This window comes from Cyprinus carpio, chromosome B22, assembly GCF_018340385.1.
Source record: "Cyprinus carpio isolate SPL01 chromosome B22, ASM1834038v1, whole genome shotgun sequence".
Lineage (NCBI taxonomy): Eukaryota > Metazoa > Chordata > Actinopteri > Cypriniformes > Cyprinidae > Cyprinus > Cyprinus carpio.
The window spans coordinates 34,819,284-34,839,268 of NC_056618.1; the positions used below are offsets into that span (position 1 = coordinate 34,819,284).

The 19,985-nt window shown below is 36.5% G+C and overlaps 1 protein-coding gene across 6 annotated transcripts in view; it reads right to left on the reverse strand.

Annotated features, from left to right (window-relative positions):
• The window catches only part of LOC109070717 (NACHT, LRR and PYD domains-containing protein 12-like), a 70,799-nt gene that overhangs the window by 49,282 nt on the left and 1,532 nt on the right, over nt 1-19,985 (reverse strand). For 5 of the 6 annotated variants that reach the window (XM_042748846.1, XM_042748844.1, XM_042748845.1 and 2 more), the window contains exons 2-8: nt 19,280-19,463; nt 19,098-19,202; nt 17,516-17,623; nt 17,322-17,382; nt 12,643-12,847; nt 10,659-12,420; nt 1,929-2,102 (exon numbers count right to left, since the gene is read on the reverse strand). In XM_042748846.1, coding sequence (XP_042604780.1) covers nt 1,929-2,102; nt 10,659-12,420; nt 12,643-12,847; nt 17,322-17,382; nt 17,516-17,623; nt 19,098-19,202; nt 19,280-19,398 — 2,534 coding nt within the window. In that variant the 5' untranslated portion in view covers nt 19,399-19,463. The remainder of the gene's footprint in view (nt 1-1,928; nt 2,103-10,658; nt 12,421-12,642; nt 12,848-17,321; nt 17,383-17,515; nt 17,624-19,097; nt 19,203-19,279; nt 19,464-19,985) is intronic. The other variant, XM_042748842.1, reaches the window with a different exon arrangement.

The window sequence follows — 19,985 nt, forward strand, 5'->3', positions numbered from 1 at the left end:
TTGATTGCATAATTGCTGTTAATAGTGTTAATCGTCTGTTTGTTTACGTCTTTCTGAACATTTCTGCCATATGTACATAAACTGACAGTCACCACTGATAAGCTACTCCTAAATATTGTAGAAACTTAATTTTCTGTAAAGTTGCTTTGCAATGATTTGTATCGTAAAAACACTATACAAATAAACTTGAATTGAAAACTTGAATTGTGAACAAATGTTTTGTATGTGTTTTATGAACTTATTTCAGTGACTTCAAAATTGTAGTTTTTTACTAACCACGAATAAACGTTGTTTTCTCAAAAACACAATCATATTTACGTATTATTGTAGACCAGTTTGTACTGATTACAGTGTTTTTAGACTTTAGCCATGTATCTATTTATAAGCAACTGAAAAAAGCACAAAAGTCATGGGATGTCAAAACTTCTCCAGGCCTCCAAAACCCCCTAGACCTCATAGGGTTAAGAACATCAAGAACGTTGAAGACGTGGTTTTGGATCTACAGTCAATTGAAAGCAAATCTGCAAAGGCTATTGTTTGCTAGCTATGAAGATCTTTGTTAGATGAACACTGCATGTGCTGTCTACGGTTCCACAGGTATAGGCTACATTCAATTAGAGTACAAGATACCACCATGACGTTACCAGTTTGTTGTACATGTGCCTTATACATGAATATAATGTATAATTTATACATTAAATAAGGTGTCACAAAGTATGAAATGAACACCCGCTAAACCCGTGTTAGCTCTGTTCCAGGAGGAATGACTTTGCCTAGACACAATAAATAATTTTCACAATATTTATGCTTACAGGAATATACATTTGTTTTAATTTTGCAGAACAGACAGAAGAAGATCTGTCAATGTCCATTTGTTTCCTTAAGTTCAGATGTTCAGTAGCGATCACGTGAGATTTCACTCTTCTCTGTGTCAGAGTTTATATACATATATAATACATAATTAATATAATTTAAAAAATAATTTAATTCAGTGATGCAAATCATAATTTTTATCAGCTGTTGCTCCAGTTTTCAGATTCATATGATCCTTAAGAAATCATTCTAATATATTGATTTATTACCAGTGTTGGAAACCGTTTTGCTGCTTAATATTTTTTTTTGGCATTTTGTTCAGGATCCTTTTATGAAAAGAAAGCTAAAAAGAACAGCATTGATGATAAATCAACATATTAGAATAATTTCTGAAGGATTATGTGACACTGACGACTGGCGTAAAGGCTGTGTTAATATTAACACTGAAACAGTGTAAAGTTAATGAAATAAGTTATTAATTAAGTGATGATTAATTACTAGTGAAGACACCTGATGTTAACCAGCATAATAACTGAATGTTGTGAACTGAAACACTGATCTTGTTTAGAACCCAATATCTGTGTTAATCTTACTGATTACAGCAGCCTTGTGATTCTACAGGACAAGATCAATATAATCAGAGGCATTTCTAAGAGATATTTTAATAAGCTCATGGTGATTATATTGTGAACACATAAGCAGCATCTGCAGACATTTTCATTGTTTTCTTTGCCATAACAAATGTGTCTTATACACACACAGTTCAAGCAATCAAAAATTAAAATAAATAAATAAATACAAATTTAAAGGGGTCCTATTATGCTTTTTCACTTTTTCAACTTTAATAAGTCTGTAATGTTGCTGTTTGAACATAAAAAAGATCTGCAAAGGAACAAAGCTTAAAGTCCAATTCAAAAGGAGATATTTTATTAAACAGAAATCACTTCGAACAACCTAGTATGATAGCCTGTTCTAGTACACCACAAAATAAAATCAAGACTTTGCAAAAGAGCTTAATAGGATCCCTTTAAAAGTCAAGGGCCAAGAGCCCAACTAAAGTAAACACTGACCTCATTACAGGTAAAAACTATTTAATAAAACATGACTACACTCACTGTAGTTTCTGCAGTTTACAGTGTGGATCCTCCAGTAGAGAAGAGAGCAGCTTCACTCCTGGGTCTCCTGGATTATTATCACTCAGATTCAGTTCTGTCAGGTGTGAGGGGTTTGATCTCAGAGCTGAAATCAAAGCGGCACAGCCTTCCTGTGTAATACGACAGTTAGAAAGACTGCAAAGAAAATTTTAAACTGGGTTAGCAGTGCTTGACTCATGTGTCTAATGTAATTGTTTTCTTATGCAATTTTAGCTGAAAAACATACATTAACAATTATCAAACCAGATAGTGAGAGTAACTCAGATTCTGATCCCATTATAGACTTTAGACTATTAGTCTAAGTTAGTCAGGTTCCCACTGTGAAATTACTGTGAAAGTAATGCAACTATTAACCTGGAATATAATGTAATTTCACACTTAAATATAACAGTATAGATCTTATGTAAAAAATATATATATTTATTTTAAATTGTAGTCAAAATTCACAAATTGAAGCATTACGGTGCCATTTCTTTAAAATAACTTTTTTTTTTTTTTTTTGCAATTCTGTAATAGCCGAATGTCATTCAACAAACCAGACAGAGACCACTTTGTGGTGTTCATTTAAATGAGTCATAAGCAGAACATATAAACTAATCTGCTACTTCAAGCTTTGCAGCAGTGCACAAATGTTTGCTGTGAAACAATATTGCAATTGCTTAGAAGCAAATTACTTAAAATTATTAAAAGAGTCAAGGGACAAACTAAAGCAAACCTTGACCACAATAATGGTGATATTGTCTGTGTGTGTTAGTGATGTTCTGTTCTTTAATGAATCGTTCTTTTGAGCCGGTTCTCAAGAAGTAAGCAGTCGAGCCGGTTAACAAATCGAACTTTAGTTCCAGGTTGATGATGCAGGACGCACAGCCGAAGTAGCACGTACAACTCAAAAGAACCGATTGAGCCAGTTCAAACAACTGTCAAAGTTTACAGAGGATTACCGAGGACTCAACAAGAACCGAATGACCCATGGCGAAGTTTGCCGAGGATTACAGAAGATTCTGATGAATGAGTTGCCGATACTGTGCAAGCCTGAGGCACGTACTGGAATGGAAATATGCTTATTATTAATGTTATTAATTTACATTTTATTAAAACCTGCAAAAACCTTTCTGTCGAGTGCTGTAGATAAATTTTAAAACAGTTTATTGTGCATGCATATTATATTTAAAGTTGCTTAAGTAGGGCTTTAGTACTCAAGTCCGGACTTGAGACATTTTTCTATCGTCTCGGACTTGTTGGTGTTTGCACTTGGACTTGTCTCGGACTTGGTCATTGGACTCGCCAAATGTTCTCGTTGGTCTCGACCGAGTCCAGCAAAAAAAAAAAAAAAAAAAATCTCCTTCAAAACAAAACCACATTTGCATGTCGCGACTGAAAACGTGTGGAAAACGCTAGGCGCGCCGCTTTCTCCTTTTTTCCAAAGCACTCTGTAGCCTGCGCTTTGCTTGCGCTCCAGTGGAGTTTGCTGTTGCTAATCAACCATTACCTGCTCTCCATGAAGACACAGAAGTTTCAGCAAAAAATAAATGGATTTCCAGCACTAAAAATCCCTTGCAGTAGCTATGCTAATAAATTAATTTTAAAAATGGCTATCCTTGTACAGCTATGATCAGCTGCTTCTCCATCTTGGCTTAGCTTTCAATTTTGTTACAGGAAAGGATGTGCATGACCAGCGGCGCACTTGCTGCGGTCTGAAAAGTTTAGATGTTTCTAATTTAATTTTCTACCTGTTAGATTGTGTTTTATTAATGTCTACACCTAGCTAGCCTTAAACTTACCCTTTACAATAATGAAATACTAATTAATGTTGTACAGTAGGGGTTGCAAGACTACTGATTTCTACTAGTCGATTTTTTATTTAAAAAATACTTGACTACTCGTGGTTCATTCTATTGTAAATTAAAACACATTAAATAGGTGTTGTTTTATCAATAAACGCTTATGTATAGCCTTATGCAACAATTACATATGTAAATTTGCAAAGCTTTATAATTGTGACATTACATATTTAAATTTTCATGTAACAGCCAGTATTTGTATCTGTAACAATCACAACATTTTTCGTATCTGCATTCGGATACAACGTCGTACAGTTACTTGATAAGACCGTTATGACTTTTTATCTTTTTTTTCATAGTTATCACTGAACAAGTGTGTCGTGTTAAACTAAAATAATTATTAATTTCTAAAATAATATTTATCATGCAAGCAGAGAGATGTCATGACAAACGTTTAGTGATCATTTGAACACGACTGAATCCATTCAATGCGCACATTTTCATTACGCAGAACTCAAGCAAGTCTTTTTTTGAACTTCACTAAACAAATGTGCGTGTGCTGCGCAAACCAGCAAAAGATAAAGATGCAAACATGTTTCTGAGAGATGCACGGAGAGGCAACAGCAATGCGGTGTTTGATTTGCGCTCTTTTCACTCATGAAGTTTACATTCATTCACTTCACACTCGTGACTTTAGAGGTCAGTGTATACTATTGCGCTGATCCCCTGGCTCAACTGTTATCTAGCGAACACCGCACTGTGCCAGCTTCAGCCAAGTATTCAGGCAGAATTATTCCTTGTCCATTATTCGTTTTTGAAGCCATTATCCGTGCCATTCTGAATAAGGTATTCGGCTTCAGGCACACCCCTAATTATTACATTACATATTTTATTTTTACATGCAACATAGATAAGGTCATAGAAAGTAACAGCTCCACGCAATATTGTAATCCTAAAATTCACGCACTTGCAATCTCTTTGTATGCATTATGGTTAATACATGCTCGAGTAGTCGATTGTTTCCGACAGCGCTCGACTAGTCTATGGAAGCCCTAGAACAGTATGACAAAAATTTCGCTGAATTTATGTGCGCATGCCCAGTAAAGCCAAACGTATCCCTTCTAGCCTTAACTGCGCGCATTTGTCATATCCTGAACTTTGCATGTGTGTGTGCTGCGCCAAGGCATCAGTCATTTTAATTTTTGAGCACAAACATAATGTCAGCAAACAGCAGCATTATAAAGTGAATAAAATGTAAATAAAGTACATAAAAATAATTTGACCCTACAGCTCCAAACTCGGTCCTAGAGGGCCAGTGTCCTTTAGAGTTTAGCTCCAACCCTAATTAAACACACTTGAACCAGCTAATCAAGCTCTTACTAGACACACTAGAAACTTCCAGATAGTGTTAAGGCCAGTTGGAGCTAAGCTCTGCTGGGCATTGGCCCTCCAGGATCTAGTTTGGAGACCCCTGTCCTACAGAGTTGTTACTTTGCACATGCTTTTTGATCATTACAAATAATAATGTAAAATTATTTTCTTAGAACAGGAGATATGCTGTCTCTCGCATCACATACATTAGTTAAGTATGTGGTCTTGAAGAGGAACCTTTTTTTTTTCTTTCATTTGGACTCGGTCTTGACTTGGACTCGAAACTTTTGGACTTGGACTTGACATGGACTCGGTCTCGACTAGTCCTGGTCTTGGACTTGACTTGGACTCGACAAAGCTGGACTTGACTACATCTCTATGCTTAAGTGAAATCAAGGATTTTATAAGACTGGGTTTTTCATTCTTTATACTGTAGGCATGTAGAATATATCCATGTTTGTGCCATCCAAGTTGACTAGTCAGTATTAGTCAGTGAGTGGTATCTGAAGAAGATCCACGAATGAAACTGTGACCATAAACACCATTAACTTAAGTGAATTATATGATAATAATCAGCAATATACTTTCACACAAATAACTTAACTTTTTGAATGTTTCAATATGTGTTGATACATATGAATTATTTGAATTTTTTATACAACATTGCACTGAGTTGAAAAAAGAAAATAAATGCGTCTAGATGTTATTGCTTGGTGACGTCAAGAACTGATGAACCGGTTCAATGAGCCGATCTTTCCGAAAAGAATGGGTTTGCGGAAATTAGTGTGTGTGTGTTTGTTTGTTTTTCATTTTATTCCATCCAAGGCTGTGGCTGAAGTCAGTTGTAGTTTTTGTGTTTCTTTTTTATTCAATGATGTTGATTGTTATCAGCAGGTGTTCATCACTAATGTGCAATCATCATTTAATTAGTCACTTAATTATCTAATTAACTTGAACTCTTTTAGGACTTGGGATTTGACTTGAGACTTGCTTGTGACTTGTGAAAGGAATTACTTGGTTCCTGCTCTGGTGAAATCAGCTGGCTGAGTTGATGGGTGGAATAAACACATGGCAGGACTTTTACTTTCTGACCCCTGGACTTTACACCTCTGCATATTGGCCAGATCATCATTCCACATGTGCCAGATGTGAGCCGGATCTGGGCCGACACTATGTTGCTATCTGGGCAGTGGCACTGACTTAAATCTTTTACCTCTTCCACAGTTTTACTAAAAAAGATTTTATCTATAGTTAAATTTAATGGAACATAACTAATATATTTATAAATTATTAGATTCAATTTGAATTATTTTCATTTAATATATTTCAACAAACATGATTGTAACACTTTAGTGAACAATGAGACATGGAGCCAGAATGATCTCAATAATAATTCACGCAAAAGACACAATGCACACAGGCCTAACCCAATTCACATGCATAAGAAATAATTCATGTGCATGAAAAAAATAGTATATATATATATATATATTCACAAAAACCAATGAATGTGCACAAAATAAGAATATATATATACATCAGCGTGAAACCACCGTTCAAGTTACGATTCAGCAAAGGTATGTGCAGTTGATCGTTTTATTTCAGTTAACTAGCCAAGTAAAGGTTTATCATTTTATTTTTGCATGTTTACTTAAAACTTTGGAAGTAAAATTGGTCGTTTAGACACACGATAATGTGAACAATGTAAGCCAGTGGCTGCTATGAATATAGATAGTGTTGACAAAAATGCAGCTGTCTTGTGTTAGCCACAATGTCTGGCCAAAATGAAGAAAGTAATTATACTTATTGCCCTGTTTTTGTTCAGCAATGCTGGATGGCCAATGTCCAACCTAGTTCCCACTTAGCAACCTAGTCCAACCTAGTTCCCACTTTGTTGAATGCAACAAAGAATATTCAGTATCTTTATTCAGTTATTTTATCATTTTATCTCATTCTTTTTGCTCTTTCTGTATCAGCATCTCTTGTAAAAAATATAAGAGTTATCATGCCAAGGTGTTAACTGCTTTGAATATCAGACCAAAATTGTATTTTTATGATGGAGTGTGATGGTGGAGGGATGTATTTTAAGAATGGATCTTAAACATTTGATTAATTGACTTTTCACATGATGTATTACACTGACAGCCGTAAAATTTACTTTAAAAGAATGCTAAAGACTCTAAATGGGACACTATACCAGCCATTCAGTGTAACTGAGGTTTAAATTCTGGTGAACACAGCGTCAAACTGGTATCGAGCCAATCTCAGACCTATGCGAGAGACATACAGGTGCATCTCAATAAATCAGAATGTCGTGGAAAAGTTAATTTCAGTAATTCAACTCAAATTGTGAAACTTGTTTATTAAATAAATTCAATGCACACAGACTGATAATTGTGATGATTTTGGCTCACATTTAACAAAAACCCACCAATTCACTATCTCAACAAATTAGAATATGGTGACATGCCAATCAGCTAATCAACTCAAAACACCTGCAAAAGTTTCCTAAGCCTTCAAAATTTTCTCTCAGTTTGGTTCACTAGGCTACACAATCATGGGGAAGACTGCTGATCTGACAGCTGTCCAGAAGACAATCATTGACACCGATCACTGACACCCTTCACAAGGAGGGTAAGCCACACACATTCATTGCCAAAGAAGCTGGCTGTTTACAGAGTGCTGTATCCAAGCATGTTAACAGAAAGCTGAGTGGAAGGAAAAAGTGTGGAAGAAAAAGATGCACAACCAACCGAGAGCCGCAAGTCCGCAGCCTTATGAGGATTGTCAAACAAAATAGATTTAAGAATTTTAGTGAACTTCACAAGGAATGGACTGAGGCTGGGGTCAAAGCATCAAGAGCCACCACACACAGACGTGTCAAGGAATTTGCTGAACCACAGACAACGCCAGAGGCATCTTACCTGGGCTAAGGTGAAGAAGAACAGGACTGTTGCCCAGTGGTCCAAAGTCCTCTTTTCAGATGAGAGCAAGTTTTGTATTTCATTTGGAAACCAAGGTCCTAGAGTCTGGAGGAAGGGTGGAGAAGCTCATAGCCCAAGTTGCTTGAAGTCCAGTGTTAAGTTTCCACATTCTGTGATGATTTGGGGTGCAATCTCATCTGCTGGTGTTGCTCCATTGTGTTTTTTGAAAACCAAAGTCACTGCACCCGTTTACCAAGACATTTTGGAGCACTTCATGCTTCCTTCTGCTGACCAGCTTTTTGAAGATGCTGATTTCATTTTCCAGCAGGATTTGGCACCTGCCCACACTGCCAAAAGCACCAAAAGTTGGTGTTGGTGTGCTTGACTCACCAGAAATCTATGAGCCACTGTCAAAGAAACCTGGGCTTCCATACCACCTCAGCAGTGCCACAAACTGATCACCTTCATGCCACACAGAATTGAGGCAGTAATTAAAGCAAAAGGAGCCCCTACCAAGTATTGAGTACTGTACATGTACAGTAAATTAATATACTTTCCAGAAGGCCAACAATTTACTAAAAAGGTTTTTTTTTTATTTATTTTTTTATTGGTCTTATGAAGTATTCTAATTTGTTGAGATATTGAATTGGTGGGTTTTTGTTAAATGTAACCCAAAATCATCACAATTTAAAGAACCAAAGACTTCTACTTCAGTCTGTGTGCATTGAATTAATTTATTACACAAGTTTCACAATTTGAGTTGAATTACTGAATTAAATGAACTTTTCCACGACATTCTAATTAATTGAGATGCACCTGTATATTCAACTGTGCCACGTTTGTACTCCATAATTGTCTATTCATATTTCATGTTACAGGCACATTGCAATTAATCATGGTCAGGTCATTGAATGGACATTTTATTCCCAAAGTATTCAGAAAACTTTAATAAACTTTAATAAAATTAATAAATCTTAGACAGAAACTATTACAACTGACTTATTTTGAATGTTTTAATTCTTACATAAAACCAGAACAATAACAAGAACATTTAACAATGCATAAAGCTTTACACCTTGAACATGTACAAAGCTATGGGGTCCTGTTATGAACAAAACAAAAAATGTAGTAATAATGCATGACTTAAAAAGTTTTTGATACTGTCAAAATGAATGGGTTGCAACATGACTGTTTTGAAAGAGTTCCAGTTCCAAATGAAACTTCTAGATTCACATCACCTCATAACTTGTGGCAGGGGATGAAGTAGGAATAGTAGGGTCAAGGGTGTCTCAGCAGCTACTTATACATCATCAGCTTCACAATTCTAAATTAAATAGTATCTGCAGCATAAACAAACTTAAATGAAATGTACACCGTCTCCAATGTGTGCATGTTATCACATTGTCATCACTTGAATGCGAGCCATCACAGGAATTTAAACACAAGACAAGCTCTGCTGTGACAGCTCTTTTATATTCTCAATAAAAAAAAAGTATATTATCATAATCTTATATTTATTTACCACATGTCCCATCAGTAAAAACACTATTTTATGCTTTACACTGCGTTTCTGAATCTAATATCTTAATGTGGTATGGTATCCACGTGACTTATGATTCTTTATTAAATAAACATAATAATTTATCAATATTAAATCACAATATTCTTAACAGCAGCCTCTGGCTTACATTGTTTACGTTAGTGAGTGTCTAAATGACCAATTTTACTTCCAAATTTTAAGTAAACATGCAAACATAAAACGATAAACCTTTACTTGGCTAGTTAACTGAAATAAAACAATCAACTGCAAATACCTTTGCTGAATCGTAACTTGAACAGTGGTCTCGCACTGATGATGTCAGCATCCAGGTAGGCACGCCCAGGGCACCCGATTCATATGCCCAGAGTGGGTTATGATTGGTCGACTGACAGGCTCAAATCTGATTGGCTAAAGAGTACGAGTGTCCTGCGTGGGAGCAGTTCGCTGCCAGGAAAGTCTCAAAAAAACACACACAAATCCAAGGTGATTCACATTCACAGCCCATGATAAAGCTTGTAAACATTCAAAAATTTTGTACACAGTTGTACATCTGTGAATTGTGTTTTGCATTTGTGAAACTTATTTTATGAATATATATTATTATTTTGTGCACATGAATTGGTTTTGTGAATATATATATATATATATATATATATATATATATATATATATATATATATATATATATATATATATATATATATATATATATAATATTTTTTTTCATGCACGTGAATTATTTTTCATGCATGTGAATTGGGTTACGCATGTGTGCATCGTGTCTTTTGCGTGAATTATTATTTGAGATCATTCTGGCTGCATATGTTGATCCTAATCTAATATTTGTAGTATCAGAGTATTTACAAACCTGTTCTTGGAAGCACCCCAGATTTGCACAGTTTATATGAATTTCTCTTATGAAACAGGCTTTATTAACACATCAGGTCATTAGTAGAGCACTCTATGATGTTATCTGAGTGTGTCAAATAAAAAAAGGCCTCAAAATATGGAAAAACCATGTACAGGCCTACTGTACACAATAAGGTCTATAAAAAAGACACTGTAAAATACTCACTCAGCCTTTCTAGATGCTTTGATTACTGGCAGCAGCCTCAGTAGACATTCTTCTGATGGATCATATTTACTCAGTTTAAACTCATCCAGCTCTTCTTCTGAGTTCAACAGCATAAACACCAGAGCAGACCACTGAGCAGGAGACAGTTTGACTCCAGAGAGACAACGGGCACCTGTTCTGCTCAGGTATGTTTGGACTTCCTGCTGTAGTGAACAATCATTCAGTTCATTCAGACAGTGGAAGAGGTTGATGGATTTCTCTGTAGAGCCATTCTCCCTGATCTTCTGTTTAATGTATTCAGCTGTTTCTGAATTGTTGTGTGAAGTGCTTACTGTCTTTCTCAGAAGGCCTTTTAAGAGAGTCTGATTAGACTCTAGTGAGAGACCTAGAAGGAACCGGAGGAAAAGGTCCCAGTGTCCGTTCTCACTCTGTAAGGCCTTGTCCACCTCTCCCTTCAGTAAACTGGTTATTGGTGACCCAGACATATTCAACAGTCCTGTGTTATGTTCAGAAAAGGATAGCAGCTTGAATAAAGCAGCAAGAAACTCCTGAATACTCAGATGAACAAAGCTGTACACCTTCCCCAGCTGCAGTCCAAACTCCTCTCTGAAGATCTGGGTACAAACTCCCGAGTGCACTGACACTTCTCTGACATCAATGCCGCACTCTTTCAGGTCCTCCTCATAGAAGATCAGGTTCCCTTTTTCCAGCTGTACAAAAGCCAGTTTTCCTAGAGACATAATAGTCTTTCTAGCCTGACCAGGATTGATTTCGTATTTTCCATCATACTTCTGAGTCTTCAGTTTGGTCTGAAAGATCAGGAAGTGTGTAAACATTTGTGTGAGAGTCTTGGGAATCTCTGCACTCTCTGCTTTACCCATCATTCTCTCCAGAACAGTGGCTGAAATCCAGCAGAAGACTGGGATGTGACACATGATGTACAGACTTCTTGATGATCGGATGTGTGTGAAGATTCTGTCAGCCAGACTCTGATCATTTATTCTCTTGCTGAAATATTCCTCCTTCTGAGGGTCGTTGAATCCTCGTACCTCTGTGACCTGGTCAACACACTCAGGAGAGATCTGATTGGCTGCTGCTGGTCGAGAGGTGATCCAGAGGAGAGCAGAAGGAAGTAGGTTCCCCTTGATGAGGTTGGTCAGCAGCACATCCACTGAAGCTGATTCTGTCAGATCAGACAAGCTCTGATTGTTTTGGAAATCTAAAGGAAGCCGACACTCATCCAGACCATCAAATATGAACATGACTTTATAGTCATCATAATCTGTTGATTTAATTTCTTTGGTTTCTGTATGAAGGTGGTTTAGAAGTTGCTTAAGACTGAGATTTTTCTGTATCAGATTCAGCTCCCTGAAAGGAAGTGAAAATATGAAATGAACGTCCTGATTGGCTTTTCCTTCAGACCAGTCCAGAATGAACTTCTGCACAGAGACTGTTTTTCCAATTCCAGCGACTCCTTTAGTCAGCACAGTTCTGATGGGTTTGTCTTGTCCAGGTAAGGGTTTAAATATCTCATTGTAGTTAATTGGTGTCTCCTGTGTCTCTGGTCTCCTGGACACTGTCTCAATCTGTCTTACCTCATGTTCATTATTGACCTCTCCACTGCCTCCCTCTGTGATGTAGAGCTCTGTGTAGATCTCATTCAGACGTGTTGATTCTCCATAACTGGACATTCCTTCATTGATTCTCTGATATTTATCCTGTAGTCTGGATTTGAGTTTTTGTTGATACACAGGCATCAGTTCTAAGTAAGGGAAATCATTGTTATTTACTAATAACAAATTAATTGAACAATAGTGAATAAAAAAAATAGTTAACACATAGGTTTATTTAATTTAATATTTTTCAGATTATATGCATAGGATGACATGAAATGTTTTAGTTTTTTTTATGCTTGATAGGTTTAATATTATGTATTTTTTAAAGGTTATTTGCAGGGTATAATCTGTTGATCCAGAACTCTTACTGGTCTGTAGTGTGTTAGCTAGGTCTGTCTGGTTCATCTTCCTCAGGATGTGCAGTGCGATCTTCAAAACCCCCTCTCTGATTCTGCTATGACCCTCATCAGCATTACGGTCTCTTTCAGAGCATTCTGGGTAATCTGGACTCAACAGTCTTCTAAAACTTTCCAGCTCAGTCTTCATTACAGAGATAATTTTCTGCTCAAGCTCCTGAAATAATGAATATTCAAACAATGAACAAACATTCAGTTACTTGAAGGGTGAACCAAAGGATCAATATTTAAGAGTCAAGACTGAATTTATCAGAGGTGTAAAGTCCAGGGGTCAGAAAGTAAAAGTCCTCATATATATATATATATATATATATATATATATATATATATATATATATATATATATATATATATATATATACTGAACAAAATTATAAAAGCAACACTTTTGTTTTTGCCCCCATTTTTCATGAGCTGAACTCAAAGATCTAAGACTTTTTCTATGTACACAAAAAGGCACACCTGTGCAATAATCATGCTGTCTAATTAGCATCTTAATATGCCACACCTGTGAGGTGCATGGATTATCTTGGCAAAGGAGAAGTGCTCACTAACACAGATTTAGAAAGATTTGTGAACAATATTTGAGAGAAATAGGCCTTTTGTGTACATAGAAAAAGTCTTGGATCTTTGAGCTCAGCTCATGAAAAACGGGGGCAAAAACAAAAGTGTTGCGTTTATAATTTTGTTCAGTGTATTTATTCCACTCATGAACTCTGCCAGCTGATTTAACTAATTAGTTCTAACTCCTGGAGAGGTGGGCACAAGTCATTTCTTTCAAATAACAAGCAAGTCTCAAGTCAAATCCCAAGTCCTTAAATTTAAAGTTGATGAGATAATTAAGTGACTAATTAAATGATGATTGTGCATTAGTGATGAACACCTGCTGTTACTGAGAATTAGAGAGGATCAGATGTTGATGTTTTGATGGTTAAAATGGTGTCACCATCATGGAGATCGGTGTTGGGCTCTTGATCCTTGACTTCCTTTGTTAGATCTCTCTCTGTAGCAATGCATGTGGTGTTGTGAAACAGTGAGGTCAGTGCTGTTCAGATATTAGTTATTTTTATATGATGATACAGTCAACATGAGCTGGCCTGATTACATCCAAATTAACTTATTTCTTTTATATGTATAGGTTTTGCATTACCAGCCTCGTGAAACCACAGCATGTGAACAAAGTGTGGCTCTAACATTTATAGTGAATTAAATTTATACATATATGTACTGTAAATTAAAATGTGAACTCCCATTATATTTAGAGAGAGAGAGAGAGAGAGAGAGACACACACACACGCACACACACACACACACACAGTTATTTTTTTCAATAATGAAGTATTACAGTGGCATTTGTTTAATGTGACTTTTTTTTGGAGTTCCATAATAGCAGAATGTCAATCAATAAACCAAAGAGAGACACGACTTCATGATGTTCATTTAAAGGAGTTGTGATCAGTGATTTTAAGTTAGTTTTTTGCTTTTTTATTATGTTTTGGTAATTAAGAAGTGATTGCTGTGAAATGATATTGCAATTGTTTAGAAGCAAATTACTTTAAATTATTAAAAGGGTCAAGAGACAAACTAAAGCAAACCTTGACCACAAATTGAAAATTGTCTTTGATGAGGTCAATGTTGAACATGCGCCAGTGATTCTCGTGAAAACGTTTGTTAACAGAAGCAAAAGAAGCAAGGTTTCCTTTAGTAAAGGAAAACCAGTCTCTTCTTGGCTCATATTGAAATCCTCTGATATTCTTCATTACAAATCCTTGTTTTGTACTTCTAATTAGTGACCGTTGTTTTGTTTTGATCTCTGCTGCGCTTCCACATTCCTCACTTCTGAGCGACGCATGCGCAACGCTGATCTCATACGTCATCCGCCCGGAACTGCTTCTGTGTACAACAGTGAGCGCAAGCTAAATTAAACTGATTATTATTATTAAACTGATTATTATTTTGAATATGGATATTTTTCTTACAAAAACGCATCGATTCACTATAGGAGGACTTTGTTCACCAGCCGGAGCCATCTGAGACACTTTTTTTTAATGGATGGGCACTTTTTATTTCACTTCTTTTGGACTGATGCACTGCAATACCCGCTGAGTGCCATTAAACAGCTTGAAAGATCAAAGACAATTCTTTATATAACTCTGACTGGATTTGTCTGAAAGAAGAAAGTCATATACACCTAGGATGACTTCAGTGTGAGTAATTTTCATTTTTGGGTGAACTAACCCTTTAACAGCAGATGTTCATCAATAATGTGCAATCGTCATTTAATTAGTCACTTAATTATCTCATTAACTTTAACTATTTGAGGACTTGGTATTTGAATTTAGACTTGGTTGAGACTTGAAAGGAATGACTTGGTTCCTGCTCTGGTGAAATCAGCTGGCTGAGTTCATGGATGGAATAAACATATGGCAGGACTTTCACTTTCTGACCCCTGGACTTTACACCTCTGCTTGAGACTTGCTTGTGACTTTAAAGGAATGTCTTGGTCCCATCTCTGACCTCCTGGCTGAAAAACTGTGCTAATTAGCAAATTCAGGTAATTGGAACAATCTTCCTCCAGACTTCAGACCTTGATTTCCAAATGAAATGCAAAATTAGCTTTTATCTAAAAAGAGGACTTTGGACCACTGAGCAACAGTCCAGTTCTTTTTCTCCCTAGCCTAGGTAAGATGCTTCTGATGTTGTTTCTGTTTCAGAAGTGGCTTGGTAGCCCTTTTCCTGAAGACATCTGAGGTAGGTGACTCTTTATCAGAGGTGTAAAGTCCAGGCATCAGAAAGTAAAAGTCCTGCCATATGTTTATTCCATTCATGAACTCCGCCAGCTGATTTTACCAACTTTGTGCAGCAGTCAAGTTACATATGGATTTAGCTTTTCTATTTTAGTGGACATTGATCAACTTTGTATTGGTCTACATATTACTTTATATGTATAAGATGATTTGGAAATTAAATGTGAGGGTAAGAGTAGGTGTGATGATGCACAATTGTTTGATTTCACAGATTTTTTCTTCATTTCTTAATACTTCTTTGCAGAGGTCTGTTATGTTGGGACACACACACACACACACACACACACACACACACACATATTGGATTTTCATGTTTTATTGGGACTTCTGTACAAATAAATACTGTACAAACTTGTGGGTACGGAAAGTATTCAGACCCCCTTGAATTTTTTACTCTTTGTTATATTGCAGCCATTTGCTAAAATCATTTGTTCATTTTTTTTCCTCAATGTACATACAGCACCCCATATTGACAGAAAAACACAGAATTTATGACATTTTTGCACATTTATTAAAAAAGAAAAACTGAAATATCACATGGTCCTAAGTATTCAGACCCTTTGCTCAGTATTTAGTAGAAGCACCCTTTTGATCTAATACAGCCATGATTCTTTTTGGGAAAGGTGCAACAAGTTTTTCACACCTGGATTTGGGGATCCTCTGCCATTCCTCCTTGCAGATCCTCTCCAGTTCTGTCAGGTTGGATGGTAAACGTTAGAGGACAGCCATTTTCAGGTCTCTCCAGAGATGCTCAATTGGGTTTAAGTCAGGGCTCTGGCTGGGCCATTCAAGAACAGTCACGGAGTTGTTGTGAAGCCACTCCTCAGACCAGAGAATCTTATTTCTCTGTTTTTTAGCAAACTCCATGCGGGCTTTTTAATGTGTCTTGCACTGAGGAGAGGCTTCCGTCGGGCCACTCTGCCATAAACCCCCGACTGGTGGAGGGCTGCAGTGATGGTTGACTTTCTACAACTTTCTCCCATCTTCCGACTGCATCTCTGGAGCTCAGCCACAGTGATCTTTGGGTTCTTCTTTACCTCTCTCACCAAGGCCTCTTCTCCCCCGATAGCTCAGTTTGGCCGGACGGCCAGCTCTAGGAAGGGTTCTGGTCATCCCAAACGTCTTCCATTTAAGGATTATGGAGGCCACTGTGCTCTTAGGAACCTAAAGTGCAGCAGAAATTTTTTGTAACCTTGGCCAGATCTGTGCCTTGCCACAATTCTGTCTCTGAGCTCTTCAGGCAGTTCCTTTGACCTCATGATTCTCATTTGCTCTGACATGCACTGTGAGCTGTAAGGTCTTTTATAGACAAGTTTGTGGCTTTCCTAATCAAGTCCAATCAGTATAATCAAACACAGCTGGACTCAAATGAAGGTGTAGAACCATCTCAAGGATGATCAGAAGAAATGGACAGCACCTGAGTTAAATATACGAGTGTCACAACAAAGGGTCTGAATAATTAGGACCATGTGATATTTCAGTGTTTCTTTTTTAATAAATCTGCAAAAATGTCAACAATTCTGTGTTTTTCTGTCAATATGGGATGCTGTGTGTACATTAATGAGGAAAAAAATGAACTTGATGATTTTAGCAAATGGCTGCAATATAACAAAAAGTGAAACATTTAAGGGGGTCTGAATACTTTCCGTACCCACTGTATATTGCATTCTTTAACCCCACCCCTAAACCCAGCCCCTGTCTGCTTTGTTACATTTAAACACACACACACACACACACACACACACACACACACACACACACACACACACACACACACACACACACACACACACACACACACACAAATACTCAAACAAAACCAACCTTGAAAATGGAGTTTATGTTCTTCTTTGCCGTAGATGATTCTGATTCTTTAGGTTTTTGACTGTCAATCAAAAATGGTAAAATACTGTTTTGACAAATATTGCATATTTTTGTAAATATGTATTTTTGCATTTAATACACATCAGTAAATTAATAAATAACATATATTTATTATAATGTAAGCTGAACAACACCTCAGATCAGCAGATGATTCTCCCAAACTGAATTTAATTGGACGGTCCATTGACCAGTCACTCTTCATGGACACACAGCTGGGTTCAGGGGATTCATTCTCACACAGACTGAAACACAACAGCAATAAAACTGTTTCTGAAAATCCTACACTGCTCTGACTGAAACACCTTGACTGTTTCAACCTCCCTTTAATTAATTATTTGTCAGGTAATTCTGAATTCTGAAAAGATTGAAGCGTTATCTTTTTGTAAATAAAAGGAATCTGCTGCATGTGCACTTTTCATTCATTCAGTATATATTAAAATACACACAGATACGGACTGACAGAAACATCCAGCATCAGAGGTGTAAAGTCCAGGGGTCAGAAAGTAAAAGTCCTGTCATATGTTTATTTCAACAGAGGTGAAACCAAGTCATTCCTTTCAAGGTACAAGCAAGTCTCAAGTCAAATCCCAAGTCCTCAAAGAGTTAAAGTTAATGAGAAAATTAAGTGATTAATTAAATAATGATTGTGCATTAATGATGAACACATGCTGTTATTAAGATTTACAGAGGATCAGATGTTGATGTTTTTTTGGTTAAAATGGTGTTGCTATCATGGAGATCAGTGTTTGCTGTAGTTGGGCTTTTGACCCTTGACTAACTTCGTTAGATCTCTCTCTGTAGCAATACATGTGGTATTGTGAAGCAGTGCTGTACAGTGCAATAAGCAGCTATTAACTGTTCTATATGATGAGCTAGTCATTTGGCACTGGCCTCATTATGTATAAAATAAAAAAAAATTTAGTAATTTTTTTTAGTTTATATGTTCAGGTTTAGAATAATCAACCTAGTGAAACTAAAGCATGAAAGCAAAGTGTTGTGCTAATAGTTGTAGTGAATTAAATTTAAATATACTGTATGTAATGTATATTAATATTTGAACTCTTGTATTTTTTAGACACACGGACATAAAGAACCAGCATATGAATCTCAACAATGGTGACAATCAACAAAATGCTTCATGCTGCAATGCATGCTGGGTAACGTCATAGTAAAAACTCCCATCATGCACTGCAGCATGAATAATTATTGTCACCACTGTTGAGGATCATATGATATGTGTTCATGTCTAAAAGCCTGAGCTGATAAAGTTCTTTTTTCCCTTAAATATTTAAGTATTACAGTGGCATTTGTTTAATAGGACTTATTTTGGTGGTTCTGCAATAGCTGAATGTCAGTCAATAAACCAAAGAGAAACACCACTTAATGAAATTCATTCAAATTCATTCTAATTCTCAATAACAGCAGGTGTTCATCACTAATGCATAATCATCATTTAATTAGTAATTTAATTATTTCATTAACTTTAACTCTTTGAGGACTTGGGATTTGACTTGAGACTTGCTTGTGACTTGAAAGTAATGACTTGGTTCCACCTCTGTTAATTAGTTTAATCAGCTGTCTGAGTTCATGGGTGGAATAAACAAATGGCAGGACTTTTAAGTTCTGATCCCTGGACTTTACACCTCTGGGGACACCTGGTGACAATGTCCATAATACACCACACCTGCAGTATATATGACACTCATAATATCTCACCTGGGCACAGCAGAAGAGTTGTCTTCTCTGCAGAGGTCGGAAAGATTTTCCCTCACAGACACACTGATGTCTTCAGGTAAATCTGATTCACCCCACTGAGTCAGACTATAAATGATAATGCTGTTATAGTATGCATTTATTGTTTCTGAACAATATGTGTGAAACATTTATAGTTTTCTCACCGCTTGACTGTATTTATGTTTATTTCAGGTTCTTCAGAGAGATTCATTCTGAAGGCTGTGGTTTCATCTAAAAGCAGATACAGTTGTTTGGCCACAGAGTGAGTTATGAACCATTGCATCAATTTTTTTTTTTTTTTTTTGCAAATCCTCCTCTGACTCAAAACACTTAGTCCATAGTAATGGCCTGCACAGATCAAAAACAATTTTATTCTGAAATTATTTACACCGAATCAAATTTTTCACAAACAGCATAACTTCAGACAAGCACTGTGTTAAAGGGATACCCCCCCCACCCCAAAGGAATTGTTGAATAAAGTCGTTATTTTTGTTTTTTTTTGCTTACAAACAGTATTTTCGCCGCTTCATAACGTTATGGTCGAACCACTGATGGCAGATGGACTATTCTGACAACGTCTTTCATACTTTTCTGGACTTTGACACTGTTATTTACCTGGCAGTTTATGGGACAGTCATAAGCCTCCCAGTTTTCATCCAAAATATGTTAAATTGTGTTCCAAAGACGAAAAAAGCTTTTACAGGTTTGGAACGACATGGGGGTAAGTGATTAATGACAACATTTTCATTTTGGGGTGGAGTATCCCTTTAAAAGAAAGCTAACAAGCATTGTTCACTACCAAAGCCACATTTTCTAAACTTTTCACACAGTCTGCATTATCAACATGAACCTTGGCCAAACAGTTAATAT